At 50.8% G+C, this 25,779-nt stretch overlaps 5 protein-coding genes across 5 annotated transcripts; 2 read left to right on the top strand and 3 right to left on the bottom strand.

The window, feature by feature from the left end:
• Nucleotides 1-6,303: 6,303 nt before the first annotated feature.
• On the bottom strand, nucleotides 6,304-6,861 carry V2A60_008685 (uncharacterized protein; the record flags this gene model as incomplete). Its single annotated transcript, XM_083259957.1, has 2 exons — nucleotides 6,304-6,716; nucleotides 6,759-6,861. The coding sequence occupies 2 exons, from the start codon at nucleotides 6,859-6,861 to the stop codon at nucleotides 6,304-6,306; spliced, it is 516 nt and encodes a 171-aa protein (XP_083116083.1).
• A 237-nt stretch (nucleotides 6,862-7,098) lies between these two features.
• On the top strand, nucleotides 7,099-8,252 carry V2A60_008684 (uncharacterized protein; the record flags this gene model as incomplete). Its single annotated transcript, XM_083259956.1, has 2 exons — nucleotides 7,099-7,175; nucleotides 7,238-8,252. 2 exons carry the CDS (start codon nucleotides 7,099-7,101, stop codon nucleotides 8,250-8,252), a joined length of 1,092 nt encoding a protein of 363 aa, XP_083116082.1.
• A 1,882-nt stretch (nucleotides 8,253-10,134) lies between these two features.
• V2A60_008683 (uncharacterized protein) lies at nucleotides 10,135-11,328 on the bottom strand (the record flags this gene model as incomplete). The annotated part of the gene is made up of 3 exons (XM_083259955.1): nucleotides 10,135-10,235; nucleotides 10,323-11,256; nucleotides 11,317-11,328. The coding sequence occupies 3 exons, from the start codon at nucleotides 11,326-11,328 to the stop codon at nucleotides 10,135-10,137; spliced, it is 1,047 nt and encodes a 348-aa protein (XP_083116081.1).
• A 5,650-nt stretch (nucleotides 11,329-16,978) lies between these two features.
• Nucleotides 16,979-18,546, top strand: V2A60_008682 (uncharacterized protein; the record flags this gene model as incomplete). Its single annotated transcript, XM_083259954.1, has 2 exons — nucleotides 16,979-18,265; nucleotides 18,421-18,546. The coding sequence occupies 2 exons, from the start codon at nucleotides 16,979-16,981 to the stop codon at nucleotides 18,544-18,546; spliced, it is 1,413 nt and encodes a 470-aa protein (XP_083116080.1).
• Nucleotides 18,547-20,384: 1,838 nt separating this feature from the next.
• On the bottom strand, nucleotides 20,385-25,749 carry V2A60_008681 (reverse transcriptase/ribonuclease H family protein; the record flags this gene model as incomplete). Its single annotated transcript, XM_083259953.1, has 5 exons — nucleotides 20,385-20,410; nucleotides 20,855-21,323; nucleotides 21,389-22,006; nucleotides 22,982-24,498; nucleotides 25,476-25,749. The coding sequence occupies 5 exons, from the start codon at nucleotides 25,747-25,749 to the stop codon at nucleotides 20,385-20,387; spliced, it is 2,904 nt and encodes a 967-aa protein (XP_083116079.1).
• Nucleotides 25,750-25,779: the final 30 nt, after the last annotated feature.

Raw genomic sequence — 25,779 nt, 5'->3', positions numbered from 1 at the left:
TGTGTTACCCTACGTCTAATGTAGGGAAACACCTCGCTCATTAAACGGGCATCGCCTTAAATGCATAATCAGTTACCAACTGGTAAATACTATTATTCTGCTCAAAAGTAGCTTCCTCTCAAGATACTTTGTAGTTAAATTTCACCACGACCAAAAGATCTGATATTAACAAGAAAATGAGTTAAAAATTGAACTTTAGTACTGTAATGGAATTCTCTATTACCCAAGTAACGATGGTTTTTTTTATCAAGATTCGGCGGTTTTATGGAGGTTTTGTGATGCATGCATGCTCTTTTACTATGTTGCCGATTTGAGAACAGAGTGTGGGGACCGGAAGCTACTTTTGCGCAGAATAATAACAAGGTCCAGAATGAATAAGTGACAGCATAGTAGTGATATGTTTCACGCAGATAGTTGTAGAGGGTTCGGACTTTCTCCCAGTTTGTGGCGACCAACGTTCTGTGACGAACGTATCTGTCGAATCGGTCGTACTCGTTAAGTATGTTCCAGCTGTGGTTGTGCAACTCAACAAAAGTCCTTCTGCTTGTGTCATATGTGATCCGAGCCCACAATATGGGTATCGGCGGCGGGCGCCGGAAGAGGTGGCATACGACGCTGGTCATAACTACTATATCCTTCACGACAACAGGCTCCTGGGACTCGGACTGTATGCCTATGGAGCTGAAATGATAAGGGCTATTATGCATCTGAATTTGATATATGCATCACTTCCCAATGGTGGCATATAGCGCCGGACAGTTAATCCCGGGTTCTTTCAGCCAGCCACAAAGTCATCATGGCAAGCTAACCTGTCGGCCATCAGCGCAATTCTGCACAGCGAAAACGAAAGCAACTTTGCCTGTACAGCGTTCCCCTTCCTGTCTACAAAAGCGTTAGCCTCCATCTGCTTCGGCCCGTTTCATCAAGCCTCCACGGGTACAGAAGCTCATTCATTAGCAAGAGGCGCGAACTGCATCAACCGATTAGTGTATTGAAGCAATATGGCGCGTTCCACCCACAACGCAGAAACGGATCATCAATTCCAACGGCTCCATGACTAGATGTTCAGCTGATCGGGCGTATTCAGCCAGCCGCAGGGCATTACTACATCTATCCAGACACCGGGCTGAACTGCCAACATAAAGTGATCCGCCCAACCGGCCGATTTGCCAGTGCGCGGGATTTCACGCGCCCGCTGATCGTTAATTCCACTCTGAATAGGTTCATGCATGATCGCGCTGCATACCTGAGCGTCGCAGTCCGCCGCCAATAAAGCTCCCAGCCTTCCCGTGATACAACCGTTAGGCATATATGGATCCCGCCGGTATCCTGACATATGGGTACCATTCAAAACATAGCCACTTTGGCCCTTTCTACACGACTACTACGAGACGACCACCACACCTTTCGCTACTATAGTAGGTAAAGAACAAGATAATACAATTATTATCAATGGTATTAATAACCAAACAGTTCACTGTATGAGCTATTAATATGGATTTATTTCTTATATGCATGAATTTTTTTTTTCAATCTATTGAGCGAGATCATGGCGGCCAGAAGTGGCCATGTTTCTTGGTACTCGGCTGCACAGGCATTCGTTCAGCCAGCCACAATCCACATCAGGCGGTTGATCTTGTCTTGATTAGATATGTACACTACCAGGTCTATCCAGGTCATTTTCATAAAGCATTACAGTGAGATCAGCACTCTGGCATAAATAGGAGGTAGGCCCCCATTGATACACTGAAGTGCGCTCTCGGTCACATACAATCAATCACCTAGGACATACTCACTGTCTACATACCACCATCTTGATTTACTACGATTTATCATGTCTACTGCCAACGGAACTTTGTCTCGCAACTCTGCAGACCGAATCACCGCAACTTTCGTTCTTGGTGATCTTCAAACAACGTTCAGCGCGAACATCGACCCGTCTGTTCCTCCGTTCATAGCGTCAAAAGTTGTTCTAAACTACGCTTCTCCGGATAATTTAACTGGAACACATTCCTACGGTGGTGTGCTTGGGATTCAGAAGTTTTTACTCACGCTGGATGACAACACTGCAATCAGTGGCTCTATTGATCCTCCTTTCATTGACCCTGCGATCTCTGTTAACGGTTCTGGCGTGTGGCAACAGACGTAATGGATGTGGGTTAGTGGTGATTGGTGACTCTAGCCCGCTGCTATTATTAAATAGCTAGGATGTTGTTGCTCCAATCCCAGGGCTATAGACCTCAAGATATATGTCTTGGGGTCTATTTTCCCCTTCACACTATAATACTCTGTCGGTGTTCATGTATTTAACGTAGGTGCATAGTGAGCGGACTAGCATAGCGAGCGGGCCACTCCGCACCGCCATGGGCAACGGATCTACCATATTATCGTGTCAGCATGCAAAATACATTAATTTCGTCCGAATTTCCTTCTTCAGCGTTTGCGCATCGTTTTCAACAAGCGCGTGGATTGCGGCCGGTCTTTCCACATGTGCCGCATCGCCTGCCTTTGGCTTCATTCCTTGGCTTGCGCCCGTGGCAGCGCCGATCTACCAGCGTCTTCTGCTGCTCAATGTCAATTGGGTCTTGGAGGGCTTGCCCTTCAGCTAAAGTGATGCTACCGCCTTGACGTAGCCGATTCTTTCTCGCCCCTCTTCTCTTGCTCACCGTTGTTTAGACAATGGTGGCGGTACTCAAGAAGATTCTGGTACTTGGCTGATGTCTTTTTGTGATAAAGATATGTACAGTACGCTTTGCGAGTCAATTACAGGAGTTGTTTGTTTCTCATAAAGAAGTGTACCTGCGTATATATGCATATGTTTGTCGCCGGCATACTTCGCAAGACTAACGTCCGCGGCTTTGAAGATCATCGCGGCAGAATGGAGCAGCGGCAAATACCAAGAGACGTCTTTGAAGTCGGGAAGACGACTCATGGCAATCTGCAAAGCGAACTATGACGACTTGAAAGCACAAACGGCAGAAAATGGTGTGATTATCTAACCGTGGAAACAGACAGGGTAGACCGCGCGGTTCGCAGACAAGACAGTAGCAAGCAGCCCAAGACAGCGTGGCACGGCAGGACTTAACGTGGGGGTGCCGCCTACCAACGGCAACACACAAGCAATTAATGATACCACGACAGCACACTTGGATGATGAAGGGTTGCGCTTGATTGGGTAAATAAAGGCAGTTCACGAGGACGTTGGTCAGTATACCGCGCAGTTGGTGGCGCATTTGCTGAAACTGCACAAAGGAGCTGAGTAGATTTCCGCCTCATACACGAATTGAGGCGCCTCAGCCGGTTTTTTATCTACGAAGGAAGGGACAGAACGCAATCTGAGGCGACATGGGAGACGGTCTCAGCTTATTCATGTCGTCTTCGGAGGACATGTGATGGCTTTGGCCATGACAAAATAGCTAGCTGCTACACTATCAACACAGCCATCGCCACAACTGTTATTTTTTCTCCAGTCCATTCTTGCAAAACTTGTGCTGAGAAACTCCTCGGCGTGAAGGTATGTCTTGCGTGTATGTGATCTTGGTCAACACAGCCGAAACCACTTTCGCATGACATTTTGTTGCAGAGTAGCACGAAGCGATCCACGCTGTGACAGGTTAGTTAACAAAATCCCCCCAAAACTTTAGGTACAGCCGCGGGTGACAACTTGTTTTCGCATATAGCCTGGTCCTGAGACAGAAGGTCAAAATGCCTTCCGCCCCGTTACACCGAGGTATCACTGGGAAGTCACAGCAGCGTCGGAAATATACGGAGATCCCAATTCCAGTTTGTTAGCTGCGGCGCTCCGGGTGTTGCCGCCAACCAAGTCGACCATGGTAAATCAGCGCCAAAGGGTAATGCTTGTTCTTCAGAACTGGATTCGCTGCTAGATAAACGCCAGGAATTATCTATATTCAAAAATGCAGGGAGAGTCGATGGGTGTGGCTCAGTGAAAGCCCAGGCGACGCTCGATGCAGGGTTTCTACTCAACCTCTGCCCGGTAGAAATCGGTATATCTGAGAATGTTTTTAACATGATCAGTTTATTGACTCCTATGCTGCAGGAGTGCTTAGGTTGAGTCAACAAACCTTCACATCTAACGCTCGAATAGCCAATGGCAGGGGCACCATACTCAAGAGAGTCGCACATAGATTCCGATGCTATGATGACGGTGTTTCCAGGCCCTAGGACAGGCAAAGAGGATTGCGAGCACATTGTCGAGCTGATAATTCCTTCGCTGGTAGGCTTCCGCGACTTCATCCGGGTTTTCTGGTCAACAGGGACGAAGGTACAATTTCTTCTGAGTCGTATGCAGCTAATACAACAGTTTTGTGACTCCGAAGGCACGATGCAGCGAATCTTTCGCCGTCGGCAATGGCCTGTAGTCACAGCTTTGGTCAGTTATTGAGCGAAGCTCCGGCAGTCCGAGCTACCATGCGGTCCTCAACGAGCCACCGACAAAGAAGGGAGCAGTCAGGCTTACTGCACGCTGTTGATGTTCTGTGATATCCAAGCTTGTTACGCTTCTTCTCTGGCGCCGCTTCCGCGCTGTCCGCCATGATGCGCACTGCAACTGTGGGACAAGAACGTTATATCAAGTCTCCGTACAGAACCTTTTGGACCCGCGACGGCCACGGCTATTTGGCCGCTGCTGCTGCAATGCGTGGCCAGGCCCACGACTGCAACGTAGAACAAAATAAAAGGGGGGGGACGTAAGCAGCCGCGTTGAAGATGCCGCAGGCCAACGTCTATCACAACTGAGCAAGTCCGGGGTGCGCGCGTCGAACCACGCGAGGCACTGTCCTAGAGGGTAGAAAGATGAAGCGGCAGGGAAAGAATGATTTGGTAGATGCATGAGTAGTTTCAGAGATAGCCTCGCCTTTTAAAAATATCGAAAGGCGGCCGGACCGCTGCCCCACTATCGCTATAGGTCGTGCACGGGGTTTCCGGGGCGCAAGCAAAGGTCTCAATGTGGGCGAAGATCTCGCAACGAGGTGTACGAGGTTTGGCGCCTCGTCGCTGGTGTGGATATCAAAAAGTGTGGCTGGTTCGCAGAAGCTGGCGCGCCACAACATGCTTGTTCATCCGCCTCCCAACATTTGCGGCCGCATAATCAAGTCTCTCCTCTCTTCTCTCTCGGCAGGGCGATAAGGCGCCGTAAAACAAAAGGGGGGTTCTATGGGGAGCGAATTTTACGATTAATTGCTCAATCATTTGGGCGATACTCCTGTCAATCTAGTGAGCTGAGGATCAGACTCTGTGGGGGAAAAATGACAAAAGGCGGGGATACTCCAACAGTAGCCCAAAAAGTACAGTAACGGCCCAACCAGGCAATAGCATGCAGATCTAGAGATACTCTCAAACGCTAATCTGCTTCTTGGCATCGCAAAGCAACTAGACCTCCCGTTGCGCAGGTTGATGCTTGCGTCGTGTAGCAAGGGTTGGGGTGAGCGGCGTCGACAACGATGTCCTGTTGTGACTGCTATCTATTGAGATGAACCCGTCTGCTGCTCAGTCAGCGTCGGCCTCCATCCTGTTTTGCCTCCATCCTGTTTTGAGAGGATCCGGTGCTTGCAAATAACCCTTATTCATTTGCCCGGTATATTTATGCGTTAGACTTTTGGCCATATTCTCTCTCAGATTAGGCTGTAAAGCGTCGGTGACAGACATTCTGAGGGCCATGTCTCTGACACTGGGGCGGAGCTTTGGTTACCCGAGACATCAGCGTGCGGCTGGCGAGCCATGGCTAGTGGAGCCATCGTGGCTCCGTAGCAAGCAGCCTTGCCTCATTCGCGGGAGTGTGGTGTGTGCCCTATTCAGTGGCTCGTCCCATGCATCGTCAAAGCACCACACCGCTCTTGTTCAGCGGCATCTCTATAGCAAGAGACTAGAGCCCTCCTTTTGCGGTGCTGAAAAGGTTATCTCCCGGCAACGTCGCTCAGTTTCTACAGCAATTATGCAATTTGAAGTAGTGAAAACATTGAGCGGGATTTTCGGCTTGCTTGCCGCCATGTAATAGCTGTTCAAGCAGAGATGCAGCTTCTCAGTTTTTACGATGACCATCCCGTCTTTCTTCACCACCGCCTTTTTTTTTTCTGTCTGGCACCTCGCATTTGGGCAGTACATCGTCAGCCTTCTCTCCCCACTTCGAGTCCAAATTCGAAGCTCTCGAAACTGAAATTCTGGCACCGCAGTTGAGAAAATTGACACGAGGCAGCTAGGTGTTTGTAGTTTAGACGAATTATGAGCTCTGAATCCATTCTAATTATGTACCAAATCGCACCAAATTCTCTCATCTGTTCTCAATCAGTGCCAACTGCGCTCTCCCCTTGTTCTTGTAGCACAGCAGATTCCCGGATCAAGCTCGTTCTTGAGCGCGCACAGCCGCTCCCACTTGGCAGACGACCCATACACGTACGAAAGCCAACGCGCGCCGCAACACGTCAAGAGTTTGACGTATCCGTTCCGCAACGAGTGCGCACTCATAGCCTCCACCACGCCGTCCACCCAGCCCATATACTCGCCGTTCTTTTCAGCGACGTCCCACTGCCCGAGAACCTCCAACATCCAGCTCGCACCCTTGCGCGAGTACGCCATCGCTTCCTCGTCGAAGTCTAAATTCGCCCCGTCCAGGCATGAAAAGGCGACCGCCACGCTGGGGCCGTGGCCCGCAGGCGCTGACGCGTCGGAGACGCACTTGACCACGGCCTCGGCAACGTCTCACGTGAGTTTCTTAAGATAGTGACCGCAGCTGTGCCGACACCGGGGCGGCGCGAGCGCGTCGAGGATGGAGTTGGTCTCGAGCCAGGTCGCGGGGTGGACCATGCCGTTGAGCCGCGGCACGAGCCGGAGGACACCCGCCATGGCGAGCTCGTGACCCGCCATCTCGCCAGTGTACGCGACGCTGAGAGTCAGGTTCTGGCGTTGTTCCAGGCCTCCCCGATGAAAGTGTGTTGCCGCATCAATGGCGACACGCGAAGATCATCCCGCTCAAGAAAAGCGACAAAGAGGACTACGTTGTTGCAGGGGCGTGGCGGCCGATATCATTGCTGTGCACATTGGGCAAAGTACTAGAATCGGTCATTGCTGAGAGAGTTTCCTATGTGGTGGAAACGTTTCGTCTGCTTCCCACCAATCACTTTCGAGGGCGCAAGCAACGGTCGGCAGAGCAGGCACTTGTACTGTTGCAAGAACAAGTTTATGCAGCCTGGAGAGGAGGACGAGTGCTAATTCTCGTCAGTTCTGACGTGAAGGGTGCATACAACGGCGTATTCAAGGAGCGACTGCTGCAACGGCTGAGAGCGAGGGGCATAACGGAGAAGATTGTCCGCTGGGTCGCCGCCTTTTGCTCGGACAGAACGGCATCGATTCCAATCAACGGAAAAGACTCCGAAGTGCAAGCTTTGGACCAGACAGGACTGCCGCAGGGTTCTCCCCTGTCTCCTGTCGCGTACCTCTTTTTCAATGCGGATCTGATTCAGCGGCGGATCGACGCCAACGGAGGCGCAATCGCTTTTATTGACGATTCCACAGCCTGGGTCACCGGGCCTACGGTGCAAAGCAATCTGGAGGGAATTCGGGCGATTGTTGAACACGCAGAGGATTGGGAACGACGGAGCGGAGCGACCTTCAACGCAAAGAAAACGGCAATCATGCACTTTACTCGGAACGCACGCAAGGCCAACGTAACGCCCATCGTGATCAAAGAACAGTCGATACAGCCCAAAGAACAAGCCAAGATTTTAGGTGTTATTATGGATACGCGGCTCAAATTTAGACAACATGTTCAGGAAGTCGCGCCAAAGGGCATGGAAGCAGCCATGGAACTGAAGAGATTGCGAGGATTGTCGGCAACGACGGCCCGGCAGTTGTTTGCAGCCACGGTAACCCCAATAGTCGACTATGCATCCAATGTCTGGATGCACGCCTACAAAGATAAACTAGTAGGACCAATCAACCGTGTCCGGAGAGCGGGAGCGCAAGCTCTTGTTGGCATATTCATGACCGTAGCGACATCTGTGGCGGAGGCCGAAGCACACATTGTGAGCGCGCGTGAGCGTTTCTGGAAGCGAGCGATCAAGATTTGGATAGAGGTGCATACACTGCCGGGAACGATTCCACTCAGCAGAATTACGAAACGCATCAAAAAGTTCTATTCGAAATTTCGATCGCCTCTGCACCAGGTGGCAGAGAGGTTGAAAGGCATGCCGCTACGGCAGATGGAGACCATCCTCCCGGTTCCGGTGAAGCCCTGAAGGGCTCGCCTGAAAACAGTGAGGGACCACACAACCGACGAGATATGCGCAGGTGGACGATAGCTGTTGCCGTAAGCAGCTCGGCGAGGAACGGCATGGTAGGAGTTGGGGGAGTCATTTACAGCAAGAATACCGAACGCAACCAGTCCAAGCAGGCAGCTTTCTAACTACCCGACAGCAATCGTCAAAATATCGCAGTTTTCTCGCGCAACAAGGGAGCGGGGGCAGCACTGAGTCGACCTTATCAGCAATCAGGACAAGAATTCATCACATGCATCTACGACTCGGGAGAGAAGCTGAACGGCAAAACCAACACCGTTTTTATGGGATGGGACTCGCCGAGCAAGAACAAGCTGCTGCAAGCGGCCAAAAGACAAGCAGAAGATGCTACGCAGCAAGGCGCTGTACCCGAGGTTCCATTTCCAGTGATGAAGACAACGACAATGAACAACGGGCGAAGAAGTCTAAGACGTGAACGATGCATACCTGAAGGGGTTGGACATTTCTCCAAGGCCATCGGCACTACCTGGAAGCCATACACGCGAGATCTATGAGGAATGGTCATGGAGGGGGCGCTCAGCACTCGCTCAGTTGAGGACAGACATGGCAAGACTGAACGGCTATCTCCACCGAATCAAAGCAGTGCTCTCGGAGCGATGCGCGTGTGGACAGGCGAGGGAAACGGTCAAACATTTTCTTTTACGGTGCCCGCAATGGGACAAGCAGCGAAAAGAGTTACGAGCATGCACAAGCACGAGATGGGATGATTTGTCCCATCGACTAGGAGGAAAGTCGGCGTCAGACGGACCGAAATGGAAACCAAACATGGGAGCCACGATACAATTCACACTCGCCACAGGACGATTCGAAAATTGACAAGCAAAAGAACTACGATAGCCTTTTCATCATACCACAGCCACACTCACCGCGAGCATGACTAGCAACGCTTCGGTCGCTGGACACCGAACACTTGGAGAATAGCCTTCAAGCTAGTTAGCCATCATTAATAAATAACGCGGCATGCGAGCTGTTGTGGTGGGGTAGAAAGACCAAGTGGAAACGTTCAGGAATGGTTAGGGATAAGTGGAACGGAAGACGCGAGCAGTCTAACATGTACCTAGACATAGCTAGTGAGCCCTATTGGCTGGAAGCCACCGGGCGTAATAAATCAATGAATGAATGAATGTAGGAATGATGGATGTTGGTTAACAAGAAGTCGGAAAAGCCGCGACTTCATTTTGGCGGGAAAGAAAGTATCACATCAAAATTTCAGTAAGGAGATGCAAAAAAAGACCTGAAATGTTCTATGTATGAGGAATGGGATTGCAAGTGTTGGTAGACACAGTGATCGATATGTTGAGCTGAAAGCGTGACCCACCTTGTTCCACCACGGAAACTCCTAGAATAACCGTTGACTGTCAGACATCGTCTAGAACCGTTGTCTCGGCTGCTGCTGTTCCCGGCAGGCGCTGCTGGCGTCGTCCATCAAGATAGCCGAGAATATTTGAAAAGGCTGTCGAATCCCACCGCCAGCAAGGGAGATCTGCTTGCGCTTCGGAGAGAGAATTAGGAATAAGCGGTGTCACTGCAGAAAGGGGCAGATTATGATTTCGCCACGTTGCAGAGCGCAGCAGCAGGGGCGCCGTGGCATCGCTTCCACTGCGGTGCGGTACTAGGACAGGACGATTGAGAAAACCTTGCCAAGGCTGGGGTGGGGGGAGGCAAACCAGCGCGTTTGCTCTGGGGTCTGAATACAGGACCCTGCATGCTTCGGGAGCCAAAGTGTTCTCGTGGTTAAGCCAAACATCCCTCGGCATGCAGTCTCCGGAGCTGCTTAGGAATGAACATTTTTATCAATTAAAAAAACCGGCTGGCGGCATTGCTACTTTCGCAGACCCAAGTATACTTTGAGCTGCTGGCGTTTTTTTGCGTACGGGACGTTTGTGTTCAGTTGCAAGCGTTCAAGAATGTCATCGATGTTTCCTATAGACGCCGACAATCAGAAACTTGATCGTAGTCGTGACTGACCTTTCGCTCTCTGCCATCTTCTGTGATCTGTGTGATGCTCACCTTGAAGATCCTGTAGGCCAGCATAAGTCTTTGCAAGAGTACGAATGGGCAAGTTGTCGATCCCTCGCAATTTAACGATTGTGCTCGTGCAGCAGCTTGATAGCTTGTTTGCCAGACGCGCAGCGCTGTTAAAGTGCCCCGCCCGCATCTCAAGCTGAACGTCCTGAATCCTGTCACACAACTCTTCATACAGGTTCTTCAGCCTCTCTTGGACTTCCCTCGTCGTGTTGTCGCACGCGACGGCAGCAGCATTTTTCATTTCTTCGGCGAGGCTGATTTCTAGAGTTCGCGGCAGGTTCTGGAAAGAAGTGTTCGTGTGTTCGATGATATCCCGCATCTCATGCATTTTGCCATCAAGCACCTCGCGAGATGGTGCACGGGTAAGGCTAGTCTGAGTGATGATGACCTCGCACACCTCACTGAGTTGATCGCCGAAACCGCCTACAACGCTCGCGACAGCCTCATTTAGAGTCTTTATACCCTTGCCCAGTTCGCGCGCTACTCCACCAACGGCATCAAGAAGGCTGTCTTGTAGTGTGGTGATTCCCGCACCGAGTTCCTGTCGAGCTGTCGTTATTGCCTGCTTTATGCCGGTTTGCGCGTCGCTGATTCTGTCCCGTAAATGCAGCTGCGATTCCTCTACAGCCTGTTTGCACGTTGCGATTGCGTCTTTGATCGTCTGAACGCCGTGACGGCATGCGCCAACATCAGTGGCAACGGCATTTAGGACGTTTCGCGACTGAGTGATGCCATCCTTTAGTGCGTCGATATCACAGTGCGTAATGAGGTTCTTCTCTGCCTGCTGAATGCGATCGTGCAACGCAGCCGCGGTTACTACATTTTGATCAAAGCGCTCCGTCATTTCGGCCTTCAGTATCCCAATTTCGCGTCGCATACTTATAATGACATCAGAAATATGCGCGAGGTCGGGGTGCTGCGCGCTCCAGTGTTAATGCTACTGTTGACCTTTGATCGCGCGAGTTGGACAGCTTACTATGTCACTCATGATGCTCCAGTCGTAGATGCGAAGAACGGTGTGTACATATGAGGGGATATGAACTTCGTGTAGATCTTTGCGAAAAGTCCAACTTACCGTGCCAGTACGCGAATAGTGTTGCGGACGAGGATGGACTACCTCCGCCCCAACATGTTGCAGCTATTGGGTTCGCTGCACATACACTTGCCAGTCTATTCGTCAATTCGGACTCCAGATTGGTCAAATTACCAAACGATGGTGGGCTACCGACGCACGATAGCGAACAGGATGAGGCATCACGCATGCAGGATGAATGTACCCCGCACTTCGTGTGGCTTCTTGTGTTGTGCTTGCAGGCTCCTTTTCGATGAGACATAGAGTACCAGACGGCCAAATGTGTCGCGGCACGTGCTTTTCACTTGCAGTTGCCATGGTCATGCCCCAGCGCGACGGCCAGCACTCGACGCGGTGCGGCATACCTCGCAGAAACGACTTCTGCGATCTGTTTACAACGCCTCACGCCAGCCGGGCAATGCACATTCAGGTGCCAAGAACCAGCGGATGGATCCTGCTACAGGGATAGCGCACCGAGGCCCTCGATCTGCTCGAGCCGCAGAGTCTTCGCCCGTATAGAAGGACCCCACCTGCGGACCAATGCTTTCCGTTTGTTGCCATGATGTCTCAATGCGCCCTGATTAACGCTCTTATCGGCTTCCTCGTTCATAAGAGCCTGCACCATAGTTAGCTAGGAATAGGCCTGGCGCGTGTGCGTTATCCGCGGTGCATGCCTACCATCGCGTTCAGGTCCGGAAAGGTCATGCCCGCAGGGCAGTGCTGCGTGACATGCCAAAGTGAGGATGCATCCTGGTGGACAAAAAATGCAGGGATGTTTCCCTCCGCCCCCAGCAGTCTGATTAGGTTTGCCAAGGAAAGGCCTCGTTTCTTTGTGGCCGCCGAACGTTTGATGGCTTCAGCAGAAAAAAAGCGCGCCGCGATGAGAGCTCGTGCTTGGACATATTCTCCAGAGACAAAATCTAGAAACTGCTTTCCTATTTACATGATTATAGGATGAGAGGAGACAACAGCTCCCTTCGTGGTATGTCGTGTTCGGAGGGGCTTGCGCCAGACAGCAGATAGCCACTCCTCATGTTGAACGGCGCGAATGGAAAGCAGAAGACCGCGGTTTGTGTGGTGGGTCTTCACTGTGCACTTACCGAGGGCGTAGAAAGCTGCTCCTCATGCCACTTTAGTAGCGGGCGCAGACAACACGAGCTGCGAAATGAGAGGCGAAAAGCTGCTGCTTGTGCCAGACATAGAAACCTCACAACAGGCGTTCGCAGCACACGCCAGGGGTTGCGGTAGTAAGCAAGGAACTGCTGAACAAGTCTAGGGTAGTGACAATGGGAGCGAAGGTGTCGTTTGCTTCGAGATGAATGTCGATCCAGTCACGCTTCTGGGTGGTGGAAAACGATACTGTTGACTCGAAATCATACAGCTGCCCATACAATGCCGCTCCATGGCAAGGCCGGATTTACGTTGCGGTAGACGAGTCTTCCAAGTATTGTGACCAGTTATCCGTGGGAGGTTTAGGGGGGGCTAGCAAAGGGTGACTACTCATGAGCAGTTCACTTTCACTTTTCATACAGTACGTTAGCATCGGACTAGCTCCCGGTAGGTACAGCACTAGTAGACATGTATGGCAAGAGGAAACAAGGGTATCACGGTCTTGTACGTCTGACTTCAGCAAGTTAAACTGATCCTTTATTTAAAAAAAAAAAAAAACACACAGCTATTGCTGGTGCGTAAAAAAAAAAAAATGCCCAGAAAAACCAGACGAGTAGGGCGCGTGAAGCCACAGCCACGTACTGGAAAAAGAGCAGATGGCATACAAGCACTGCCGAATTCGTCTGGTGATTGAGCCGGCCTGATCCAGGCAACAGGTCTCAACCACCAAACTGCATGTCGACAGTTGAGCCGGCCTGATTCAGGCAACAGGTCTCAACCATCATGAATGACATGCAGGCCGAATCCGTCTGGTGATTGAGCCGGCCTGATTCAGGCAACAGGTCTCAACCACCAAACTGCATGTCGACAGTTGAGCCGGCCTGATTCAGGCAACAGGTCTCAACCATCATGAATGACATGTAGGCACTGTGGACAAGAGTGTGAACCACTCTGTCTGCAGAGAGAGAAAAAACCAGGCAATGCTGAAGTTCGGGGCGGGGGTATTTAAGCTGATTGAGAAGCATTTTGACAGGGAGCCCCAAGCTTCTCCCATTCTGGCTCCGCATGAGTGTCTGCCCAGCCTCCTCCCTCTGCAGAGTGTTGCGAACAAGTACCAGGGTGGACAGCGGGGCATTATTATGGGACTGGCCCGCTAAGCAGAAAGTCATAAAATGCTGACGACTGACCTGGAAGCGAATTCCGATGTGCTGCGGAGACGCAGAGTGAGGCCAGCCTAGTCCCTATACATTCATGGATTATACTTGGCGAGTCGGGCGCTGACCCATAACACAACGCAGGAGCTGCGCGGGCTTTTTTCCCCCCCTCATTCTAATGAGGCTAGGTCGCGCCGCAATTGCACCTACAATCGGACTGCACCGCTTACCGGGGAGACTCCTGGACTTGCCCTCTGCCCTACGAGCGGCATCGGTCCTGAACAGACATGAACCTACATGATCTCTCTTGCATGCTCGGGAAAGCTCGGTGCCTCGTGACATGTTCATGATGCAAGTGCGATTTACGTCTGCAGTGACAAGCCGCTCCGCCAATTTGTGGCGCTCCTACTTCTACTTCAGCGCCAGGTTGGTTCGTGCGGCTACCCCTGCAGCCTTATTTGTGCCGACTAGGCCTTGCATCTGCCCTCTGGCGCCCAGTCATGGTGTTGCAACCATGTTGGCTCTCATGTTTTGAAAAATGCGCGATCAAATGCGGCGATGAAAAATCTCGCCGCCATAAGCACGAACGCAGCTTCGCGATAGTCATTAACCCCTGTCGTAACTGAGCCCGTCAACAGAGGATGCACGTGCTCTACGGTCTGGGTGTCTTTCAGGCATGGTACGACTTTCACTCGCGATGGGCATAGAATACCTAGTGCGAGTCGGATCTTTTTATTTATCTGGACACATGTTGGATTTACTAAAAAAAAAGTCACCCGCGATGTCGAGACGCGCCGGACCGTGTCGTTGGGCGTATGTCAAGCACGCCTGGCTCGTTGAGCGAGGCAGCTGCGAGGGTACATGGGCCTCTTTTCCATCAGCTTCCCCAAATCCAGCGAAGGAGCCTGCGGTACGCCTGAGAACCCGTTTCTTCACTTCGACGTGTTGTCGTTTGATCCACCGAAGCGAAGTCATCATCTGAAAAGCCGCCCAGGCTTTCCAGGTTTTCCTTCAAACAATCAATGGCTGCATCTGCTACACCACCCACGCAAGTATCCATGTCATCTCGATCTACACTGTCGCTACTAACGGAGCCCACAGTCGTCGCCGCGGCTTCCTCGTCTGGCGGGCACCCCGTCGAGAACCTGCGGACATTCTGAAGTGGTATGGCGTGTTTGGAGCACGGGCGCACGCGGGGCCTTTGCCTAGTTTGGTCGTATTCCCGAACCTATGGTCTATTGAGCAAATGTCTGCGTCGTGTGTTCTGGACACCCACCAGCCCGTCTATGTCAGGGAAAGTCAGACCCGGGGGACAATACTTCGCAATGTGCCACACACCGTGCGTTGGGTCCTCGTGCATGACGAGCACGCGAACGCTACCCTTGAGCCCTAGCTGTCGGGCCTTGTCGCGAAGACTAGGGCCGCGCTTACGTACGGCCTCTTTCTGTCGCTTAGAGTGTCTTGTCAGAGCTGCCATCCTGCGATATGATTTGCAGCACTGTTGAATGAGATGGTGGGATCTGGAGACGGCATCGCGAGATAATATGTATATTCTGGCTGAGCATCAACAGAGCAAAAATGTAAAGCTGTTTACTACATGGTGTGGCGTTGAAGCGATGGGAAGCAGAAACTCGCTGCTGTGGCAGGCCTGAGCGAGTGGTCTATGAGATATGCGAACGCCGAATCGTTCGATGCGATCCGCAGTCGTTTTCTGATCACTAGATCACTAGAAACACACCCGGCGTATAATCGAGAGGGGCACGACGTGGACCAAACGCCTGCCACGCCGCAACCTCGCCTCCCCCCTGGCTACCACTTGCCTAGACAGGCACTGTCAGTCTACCAGGTCTGGGTTTGGACAAAAGCCTGGCGGCATGTCTGCGGTGTAGAACACGAAGGCTCTTCGTCTTGTGAGAGGAGGCAGTGTCTATGAGGACCACGGAGACACGGCAACGAAATCGTGGCTTTCCGCCCACAGCGTCCAGCGGCGGGCCGAAAAGCCACTCCAGCAGAGCCATCACCCACGGCCAGCAGCTGGTGGCAAATACTTTTGACTGGGCCTCCCTCCTCGACCGCGTTACACAGCGCAGTGATCAGCGACACCAAACTGTCCTCATCCGGGCAAGTATCCGTGAGGATATTAGAGGCGCGTTCTAGCCTGGCGTTGCGTCTCGGCCTAGAGATACGCCTTGGCTCACGATCATTACGCCGTTCTAATGCAGTCTGCCACTCGGAAACTAAGGAGCGGAATTGCGTTTTCGCACGAAACTCATTGGCAGGCAGCAGATTTTCGAGATGTAGCGACGAAGTGGCGCACGTCTGTGGGCCGTCTTGGTCTTCAAGTAATCTAGTCAGCACTACAGCAGTACTCTTTATTCCCAGGCTGCCGACAAGTGCAATGGACAGCCGGAGAAACTGTCGCCCCCTTTCTTGCTGTTTCAGGTGTAAAGTGACGGGCTGCCGGCCGTGGAAAGACTGAAGAGGGGAACAGTGAGCTACAGCGGGGACAAGGAGCCTGTGACCCAGCTGAAGGCAGGCGTCTGTTGTCTGTCCGTTTTCTGTTTGCTGTTTACTCATGGTTTTACTGCTGATGCCATCAAGCCAACAGTCGGACTCTCCAGCGCTTTTATATTTGTTTCTAGAGCCAAAATATGCCGAGGTACGCGGCAGCGCGGCAAAACACCAAAACCAGTCACCTTGAGCGAGATATCGCAGTAATACAAGCTGTGCAATCTTGAGTGATGTAAACTAGCAGAGCCTGCTGCGAACGCTCTCAGAAATTAGATGTGCTTTTTTTCAGCGATTTTGGCTGCTGGAATGCGAATGCATGACCTGTTGCATGACCTCTGTTATCACCGTGACCATTTCTAAATCCGGTTGACAAATCTAGAAAACATTCTGCTAAGAGCACGGTTCAATGACGGTAAGCGCTTCAAATTGACCGAAATCTCTGCTTCGCGAAGCAGGATATTACCTCAAGTCTACTGTGTTGTGAAACTACTGTTCAGCATACCTACCAGCTCATCTCCCAAAATTCATCGCCATAAAGGTAAATATCCCCTAGCGTAATTGAGTGACATATAGATGCGACTATGATCAACCAAAGAATCCTGACATGGTCCTTTCGGGTAGACGACCAATTTTGCCACAGCCCCAAAGGGGTCCACGAAGCTTCTAGTCACCCATCGGCAGTATAAAGCGTATAATGGCAAGTAAATGCTCTTTCTAGCCTTATAGATAGCCCGAGTTCTGAGACTAGTTTTTCGTCAGCTTCTCCTTCTCCATTGGTACCCTCGCCGCCGATGGTTTCCTTCAATATCAATCTCCACCTCGCAGGTGCTCTTGCAGCTGCGGCTCCTGCGCTGGCAGGCTTCAACCCAGAATCTGGCCAGAATGTCGCCATCTACTGGGGTCAGAACGCGGCGGCTAATAGTCCAGAGAGTCATAACTCTCACCAAGAGCGACTTGCATACTACTGCGACGAAAGAAGCATAGACGTCATCAATATAGCTTTCATTACCGGCATTACCCCGGTTACTGTCGACTTAGCCGATGCTGACAGATCAAAAATTGAGGAGGATATCAAGATCTGCCAAAAGAAGGGCAAGACTATTCTGATTTCTATGGGCGGCGGCTTACCTGCCTCAACAAACTGGAACAGCACCTCTGGCGCTGAAAAGTCTGCGCAGCGCATCTGGGACATGTTTGGCCCCGTGCCTTCAGACAAGATTGGCCGTCCATTCGGCTCAGCTGTCGTTGACGGCTTCGATTTTGATTTCGAGTCCCCCATCAACAACCTTCCTGCTTTTGCTGGCAAGCTGCGTCACCTCATGGACACCGTTACTGATAGAAAGTTCCTTCTCTCTGCCGCTCCGCAGTGCGTCAACCCCGATGTGAATCTTGCCACTACTCTGGACGCGATTCCCTTTGACATGGTTCAGATTCAGTTCTATAATAATCCCTGCGGCATAGACAAGGCTCAAGAAGGTGCGCCGAGTCAGCCTCACTTCAACTTCGCTGTCTGGGACAAATGGGCACAAAAGAGCAAAAACCCAAAGGTCAAGGTTTTAATGGGTATTCCTGCGAGTAATGCTGCTGGCCGCGGCTACACCGAAGGTTCTAAACTGAAGGCAGCTATAGACTGGGCCAAGAAATACCCTTCTTTCGGTGGTGTTATGATGTGGGACATGGCTCAGCTATACACCAACAAAAAACTCCTTCAAGAGGTTGTCGAAAATCTCAGTGATGGTAAACAGTCGCCCATGTACCAAGTTACCTCCTCTGTTTCTATAGACAGCGCCAAGGCTCTGAGTAGCTCCTCTCCTCTCTACGTCGGGCGCTGGCAGCCGCTACGAGGCCAGATGGTCATGGATCTGGCGGTTGTCTACGGGAAAGAAGTGACGAACCTGTTCAATTCCCAGATGTGGAATCCCGAGGTGCGCGACGTGGATGTGATCTGGCCGAAATCTACATACACTGTACCATACTTGACTCCGCTGCCTACAGCCGCCTTGTCTGCCTCCATTTCGTGGTCGTCCACCTCCACTGACTCCCTCACGACTACGATGCTCCTCAAATTCCCAGCTCCCGTCAGCCACTATGAAACCAGCCCGAGAGCCGACCCTTCTCTCTCACCCAGCACAGCCACAGAAACCATCGCTACTAAGAACACATCAGCATCCTCGGCCGCATCCGTTTCAAATTCTGTTTCACTGGGTAGCTCACCGTTGAGTGTAACGTCTAGTTCGACGTCAAGTCCAGAGTCAAGTCCAGCGCCGACTTCAGCGTCGACTTCACCATCAAGTTTACCATCAAGTTCGACCTCGAGTTCGACATCTATTTTGGCCTCCGGTTCAACCTCTACGTCTAGCTCGACGTCTAGTGCGGCACCAAGTCCGATGAGAACAGGGCTCATCCAGGAAGTTTGCAGTTTATGCTCTGTTACCGCGGGGAAGGTGCCGAATTTTTCTTGCCGCTGCGGCGGCATCCTTATTGACGGAGATTTGAACAACTATGTATGGAATGACCAAGGCGTTCTCAAGGCTGGTCACGGGTCAGTGTCTTTTCTAACTCAATCCATTGACTGGCTGTACTAACAACAAAGCAGTGGTAGATTTGCAAATTCCTGCGCAAATCCTGAAATCTTCAATCCCCCAATTTCGAACTTCAGGTTGCTGGCGGCGTGCAAAGGTGCTCCGCCAACCGGAGCCAACAAGGTATTGCCATTACAACACCTGGATCTAGGTAAGTCTAAGAGTCCAACAGAAGTCAACCAATCTCATAAATGCAGGACCAATCATTCGAGTGATATATGACGGAGAGTATAAATTTCAGCTCGAGGATGTGTGATGAAAAATATGATCCCTTTTTTAGAACGGCGCGTGGAACTTCATGGAATCCGTAACACCGTTTGAGTGTCCCACAAGTCTCAAGTTTAGTTCGTATGTGGTGTGGAAATTACATACCGGTAGTATGGTAAGTAGTTATCATAGTTATAATAGGCTCTGAATAGTTTGACCTGTGCATGAGCCACCCGCCACCACCTTCTTTCTGCAGTGGGCGCTTTACACCAGCGCAGAGGTAGTGCAGCCACCTGAAAGGCACCAGACGAATCCCTGAAATTACAGTTATGTACAAAAGGGCGTTACATACGCTTTACAAACCAGTGCCTCTTTCTAAGCAACAGGGGGCAAAAGTGGCATGAGCTTTCTTTAAGTTACTTATTTGTATCTGACTAGTCAGAAATAGCGTCTACTATAGATGCTTCTGTGGGTGTCACATTCTTTGAACTACGCTAATTTATCAATAGCAGCTATCACGCAGAGCAGTTATTAGTCATAGGACGATTGAGTTGATTGAGTAAAAAGCTATTCTGTGGTGCGGCTCCTCGGTAACCCTAAGGGGGTGCCTCCCGCAAAACGCCGAAAAACACACACTAATTAACCCCTTTTGCGGGCCACTGGCCACACACCTGTATTTTCGAGTCCACCCCGCAGGTACTAGTAGTTCCTCGGCCCAACTGGGCTTAGCTTTGCTGTGCGACCCGAGCTAAGGCGCTAAGCCTGGAACCTATCCAAAACACATGGCTGGGCATTCGCGGAGCTGACTGTTCCTTTCGGTATATTTGGAATCAATAAGAGCTAGAGAATAACGCAATGACGTCTGTTGTTGCGTCCTGTCGCGGTGGTTTGGGGTTTGTGTGGCGTGACCTCTGATCCATGGCGCTTGCCTCCGACTCGACATTGTCTTGAAAACATTTCTGGGAGCTCTCTCGCCCTAAACCAACGACTTCCAATCGCACAATATCGGTTAGTCGTCGTGTGTCGAGGTATTGACCGACTTCATGTCTCGCCATTCGGTAACCATTGCCGACCTGCAGACCGCGAATTAGCCAAGATGATTCCGCAGACTGACTAGGTTTAAGGCACCACTTGAACTTACGGCTCTTCATATGAAATTGGTATGTGTTCAACGACACAAAATTGCAAAAAACGTCTGGTAATTTCCTGACCTTCAAAGACAACCATAACATCTCCTCTCGATGATTTGTGCTGTGCAGATTCGATCTGTTCCTTCATGATGAGATGAACTCGCCATGCTTGCGCACTTGCTCTCACTGTAGAGACGTCCTCTAAATTGACGTTGAAATCATGATCATCTTTTGCTGGTCTCCACTCCATGAAACTGAGTACGCCATATATAAGACATCTATCCGCCGCAAACCAGCACTGCGGCTGTGCGGACGAGTCAGTACTGGTGAAACGGCCAGTTTTGATTTGATGGATCCTCCAGCGCCTATCAGTCATTACGAAAGCGTCTTCGGGCATCGCGATTGGTCTCGGTGAAGTTCGGACAGTCTTGTCGCCCAATGGACTACTAGAGGTGTCGTGGTTCCCATCTATTGAAGTCTCGGGCCGTGTCTGGGTCGCATATGGCTTATCGGGGCTTGCCATTGCTTCATCAAGCTCAGAGCCGAGTTTCTCTTCCATTGTAGAAGCCACTGGCGTCTCAGAAGTGTTGGAGGCACCATGGCAGCGTCCACGTACCCATTCGCAGTTTCCGCAACGACGAAAGTGGTCATCGTCAATCTTGATGCATTGATCGAACGGACCCTGGTTTTTTTTTCTCGCAATACGTGCAAGGCTTCTCCATCACTTCCCCAGATGCTTGTATCATACACGAAACAATCTTGACGCCATTTTCGCAGATGCCGTTCAGATGGACCTGGGTGAAAGTACGACCTTTCCGTAGCCGAACGGGACGCTTGACCGGGTTCTGGAGGATACTGTCCACACGCTTCGCTCCCCATACCCCCACTTGCCTGAGGTCGCCTTTATGGGAGCCATCCGAGTCGATGATCTTGAGTACGACAGTGCCGTGAATGCCGTCTTGCTCATCATGCGCCACCTCCCCGCGAGGCGAGGTACTGGCCTCGACAACCCTGTCGGGGCGTACAATAACGAAGCTACTCTCTTCATCGTCTGAGTGATCTTGACACAGAGAAGCGACGGCGCTTGAACTCCTACCCTTTTTGTTCGGCTCTGCCCGCTCCTCCTGATCGTACCATTCACGTTTTCGAGAAGCAGACTCGTCTGCATCGTGCAGCAGCCCAACCTGACCATTAGCTGAGACTGCAGGATGGTTGATCTGAAGTTACAGTACACGTTAGCTGCGTTGCATCCAACGATCAACTATGGATAGGATGGATTTACCTCGTGGCATGAGCCGACGCTGGCGCTGTCTCGCACTTCCTTCACGGTAGCTTGCTCTGGATCATTGAGCAAGCACGGTTCCAAGATCCCTGCGGCAAGCTTTTGAAGAGATTGCTGAAAATATGATGGCTGTAGTGTAGCCACGAGCCGATCTGACAACGCTTGGAAGAGAGCCGCGACCTGGTCCTTCCATGCGTCCTCAGCAATCCTGAGGCCGTTGATCTCCAGCGAATTCCGCTCAACCACGTATTGAATAATCTCGTTTTCGATGCTGAGAGCGTCTTCTGGTCGCTGCTCGCGCAGGCGCTGGAAGCGTCTTTGTAAGATGCAATTGATCCGAGCCACGTTCTGCTCGTAAAGAACCTGCGGGGATTGTATCTCATTGAAGTCGGCAAGCGACTTCTTTAGATGATCTGTCATGCGCTGAAGAACGCTCAATGAGGGGTCACCCGACCCGCCGGTCACGGCTAAAGCCGATTGTGCCGTGTAGACTGTATCTAATTGGCCCGTTTGCATGTTGTGTCCGCGTACGACCGATGGGAGCTCAGCCAAACTTCTGCGCGATTCGGTCTTGTCCACGAAGACGGGAGAGTCGGGCGTCAGCATCCGCTCGGCGAGCTTTTATCGTCAGGGCATCCGTAGTAGTCGAGGATGAGTTTTTGGGTGTTGTGCAGCGACTGTGCCGTCAAGTATATCAGCAGACAGCCATTGCTACCGTCCAAGTAAGTGATGTACGATTGGCTGGCCCAGTGACCAGTACAGGAAGTGGACCGTCACGTCTTTCGAGTCATGCCAAGTTCAGATAGAAGTCCTTTTCGGCTGTTGCGCATCAAATCTACTTTTTGATCACCCAAGGACAAGATTTGTCCATTTGGGTAACGGAGAAAATCAGCTGCGCACTAGCAGGCCGGACAGACTATTTCCTGCGCGTATCGACAGCTCGTTGTACTTGTGTGCGCCAGTTGTGGCCAGTGTTCCACAGACTGTTAGGTAACGGTTTTTACGGTACAGTCGGGTTCAGGTTCAGCCTCCACTTGGATCCATAAAACTTTTTTTATGGTGGTACATATACGCTAGGTCTTTCGTATTGCTAGATTCCATGTAAGGAATGTAGTAAGCGTATTTCGTGAGTTTATCCACTATGACCAGGATACTGTCGTAAGTGACTCCTGTCATTGGTTCTTTGGATTTCGGTAGTTTGACGATAAAATCCATTGTGACTGTTTGCCATGCTCTTTCAGGTGGTGGTATTGGCTGTAGTTCACCGTAAGGAGCGTGTCGTGCTGCTTTTGCTTTTCGGCAAATGTCGCATTTGTCCACAACTTGTTGTACCATTTTTCTGCTTTCAGGAAAGTCGTATGATCTCCTTAGTCGACTGATTGTTTTCCCTACACCCTGATGTCCATGTAACGGGTGTTCATGTATTTCTCTGACAAGTTGCTCTTGAAGTGTACTGGGGACGTACTGCCGTTCGTTGTACAAGAAGCTTCCTGCTTCCTTGCGCAAGTGCGTTTTTGTCTCCCAATTGTCCAAGTAGTTGTCATTTTTGCTGTGTGATGCAATTCGTTGCATCCATGTCTCATCTGGCTTTACCTGCCAGGTAATGTCAATTTCTCGGGTGCCTAGCACAAGGTTCCCATCCTTGGTAGCGCGTAACAAGGGTGCATTGTCCACTTGTTCTTCCGATTTCAAGTCCTCTCTTCGGCTGAGCGCGTCTGCTCTTCCGTTTTCGGATCCTTTACGGTATATGATTTCAAAGTCATAATCCGTGAGGGTTTCATACCATCTGATTTGCCTTTTATTCAGGTCTTTCGTGGTCAAAAACGATGTGAGGTTTTTGTGATCAGTGTAGACTTTAATCTTATGTTTTGCTCCCACGAGATAGTGTCTCCATTCCTTGAAGCACTGAATGATGGCCATGAGTTCTTTGTCGTGAATGCCATAGTTCAGTTCAGGTCCGTGGAGTTTCTGTGAGAAGAAGGCAACTGGGTGCAATCTTCCCTCGTCATCTCGTTGTCCGAGCTGTCCGCCAAGGGCATAGTCCGAGGCGTCCGTTTCGACTTCATAAGGTCTCTCTGGATCAGGTGTTTTCATCACAGGTTCTTGTGTAACGAGTTCTTTGATCGTGGTAAAGGATTTCTCTTCTTTTTCTGTCCATTTGAATTCAACGTCCTTCTTGGTTAGGTCAGTGAGAGGTCGTGATACGTCTCCGTATCCTTTCAGGAATTTTCGGTAAAAGTTCACGAATGCAGTGAATGCTCTCACGTCTCTGACGTTTGTCGGTGTTGGCCATTCCTTGATTGCTATGATCTTGTCTTGACACATCTGTACTTCTCCGTGGGTAATGATGAACCCTAAGAATTGTACGCTGCTCTGGTGGAACTTGCATTTGGCTGCTTCCACGAGGAGTTTGTTGTCTTGCAGGGTTTGAAGTACCTCGTGTACATGTTGCTTGTGCTCCTCAAGTGTGTTTGAGTAGATGAGGATGTCGTCAAGGTAAACCACAACAAATACTCCGATTTGCTTGCGTAGGACTGTGTCGATCATAGTCTGGAATGTTGCTGGTGCGTTGGTAAGTCCGAAAGGCATCACTAGGTATTCGTAGTGTCCTCTGGTGGTTCTGAATGCTGTCATCCACTCGTGGCCTTCCTTCATTCGTATGAGATTATAGGCGCCTTTTAGGTCGAGTGTGGTGAACCATCTTGCTTTCCCAACTTTGTCTCGTATTTCTATCATGAGTGGTAACGGATATCGATTCTTGATTGTGATCTTGTTAAGTGGTCGATAGTCGATGCATGGTCGCAATTTTCCGTTTTTCTTTGGTACCCACAGGACTGGGTGTCCTGCTGGGGACTCTGATGGTCTTATGTATCCCTTTCGTAACATTTCCTCCAGATACTCTTCGAGTGCTGCATCCTGCTCGGGGTTCTGGGGATATATCTTGTTGAACGTTGGTTCAGTACCGGGCTGGAGTTTGATCTCATGGTCCCAGCGCGAATGCTCCGGTAGTCCTGTTTCTAGCTCGTCGCTGAACAGCTTGCTGTACTTTGAGTATTCCTCGGGAATCTCCGTTGTACTAGCTTTCGACTCTCTGGTGATCACATATATTCCTAGAGGTCTGTCATGATCCGACGAAGGTGCCTTCTGGCGGCCGCTCTTCCTGCCGTAATCGCATCTTGGTGTATCCCACTGGAGTTGGCCGGTTCTCCAGTTGACTCGGGGATTGCTCGCTCGCAACCAAGGTATCCCTAATATAACGTCATGTTTTGAGATCTCCGTGATGTCTAAGGTGAGAGAGTGGTTGTGGCCTTGTATGGAGACAGGAAGTTGCGCGGTTTCCTGATCCACAACTCCTTGGCCGTACTTGACTGCTCCTCCTTCCACAGTCGTGAGTCGGTAGGGCTCGTTCTTCTTGTTCCAAGGCAATCGTAATTTGTTAACGAGATTTGGCGAGATAAAATTTCCTTGTGCTCCACTGTCTATCATTGCCTTGATCTGGGTTCCTTTTATCAGGATATCGATCGTGAGGTGAGTAGCGTCACTGACGTTTGTGGCGCATAGGGACCGGCTAGATCCCCGTCGAAGAGTTGGTCTTACTGGCAACGACGGCTGTCGTTTCCCGACTTCTTCTCTTCGGGTTTCCTCCGAATGGCGAGGAGAGTCATAGCTCCCTCCATCCTTTCTTCTTTGGAGCTTTGGCGACGGTTGATTTGTCTGCCATTTCCGCTGATCGGGTTCGGGCTAGGCGAACGCCTTACGATCATACTGTTTCCTCCATCCTCGTATCTTGAGGTTGTGGCACGGATAGTATAAGCGTTTTCATCCTCAGCGAAACATAATCCATTGTTCCTTTCTAGGACAAGGAATTCTTGCGTTCTCTGCTGGATTGTCCAGTGTCTGAGTTCGTCTTCTTTGTAAAGGGCTTTGCGAAGGGTCTGCTTAGGAAACCATCGGTGGTCGAGTTTCTTCCAGAGTTGTCGCACACAAGTGTGGTATGGGCATGAAGCCCAGGAAATAGTCGCGTGATCGCGGTGAGCAAAACTGACTTCTGGATGCTTCGAACTAGCGTGTGGCGTGATGTATGTACTTTCATCCAACAGTGCCATAAGCATAGCTGGGTCTGTCACGTCGAATCCGGCTATCACCACTTGGTCGGGTCCTCCGTTTCCTTGTTGATTTTCTTTCGCAATAGCATAATACTCCTCTCCTGTCTTGAAGTTAGGAGTGGTTTCTTCCTCTTGATTCTCGTATGTGGGCTGGGTTCCGAACTCCCAGTCTCCATCTTCATCGGTGGTGTCGTCCACAGATGCGAGATCGTATTCACAGTCGTCTGGCGAATAGTAGACTTCGTTATTGGCCATACTGATGTTTCGCACAGGCAGTTCCTTACT

The sequence above is a fragment of the Cordyceps javanica genome, chromosome 6 (assembly GCF_051103115.1).
Source record: "Cordyceps javanica chromosome 6, complete sequence".
Classification (NCBI taxonomy): domain Eukaryota; kingdom Fungi; phylum Ascomycota; class Sordariomycetes; order Hypocreales; family Cordycipitaceae; genus Cordyceps; species Cordyceps javanica.
This window is presented reverse-complemented; position numbering and strand designations above follow the sequence as displayed.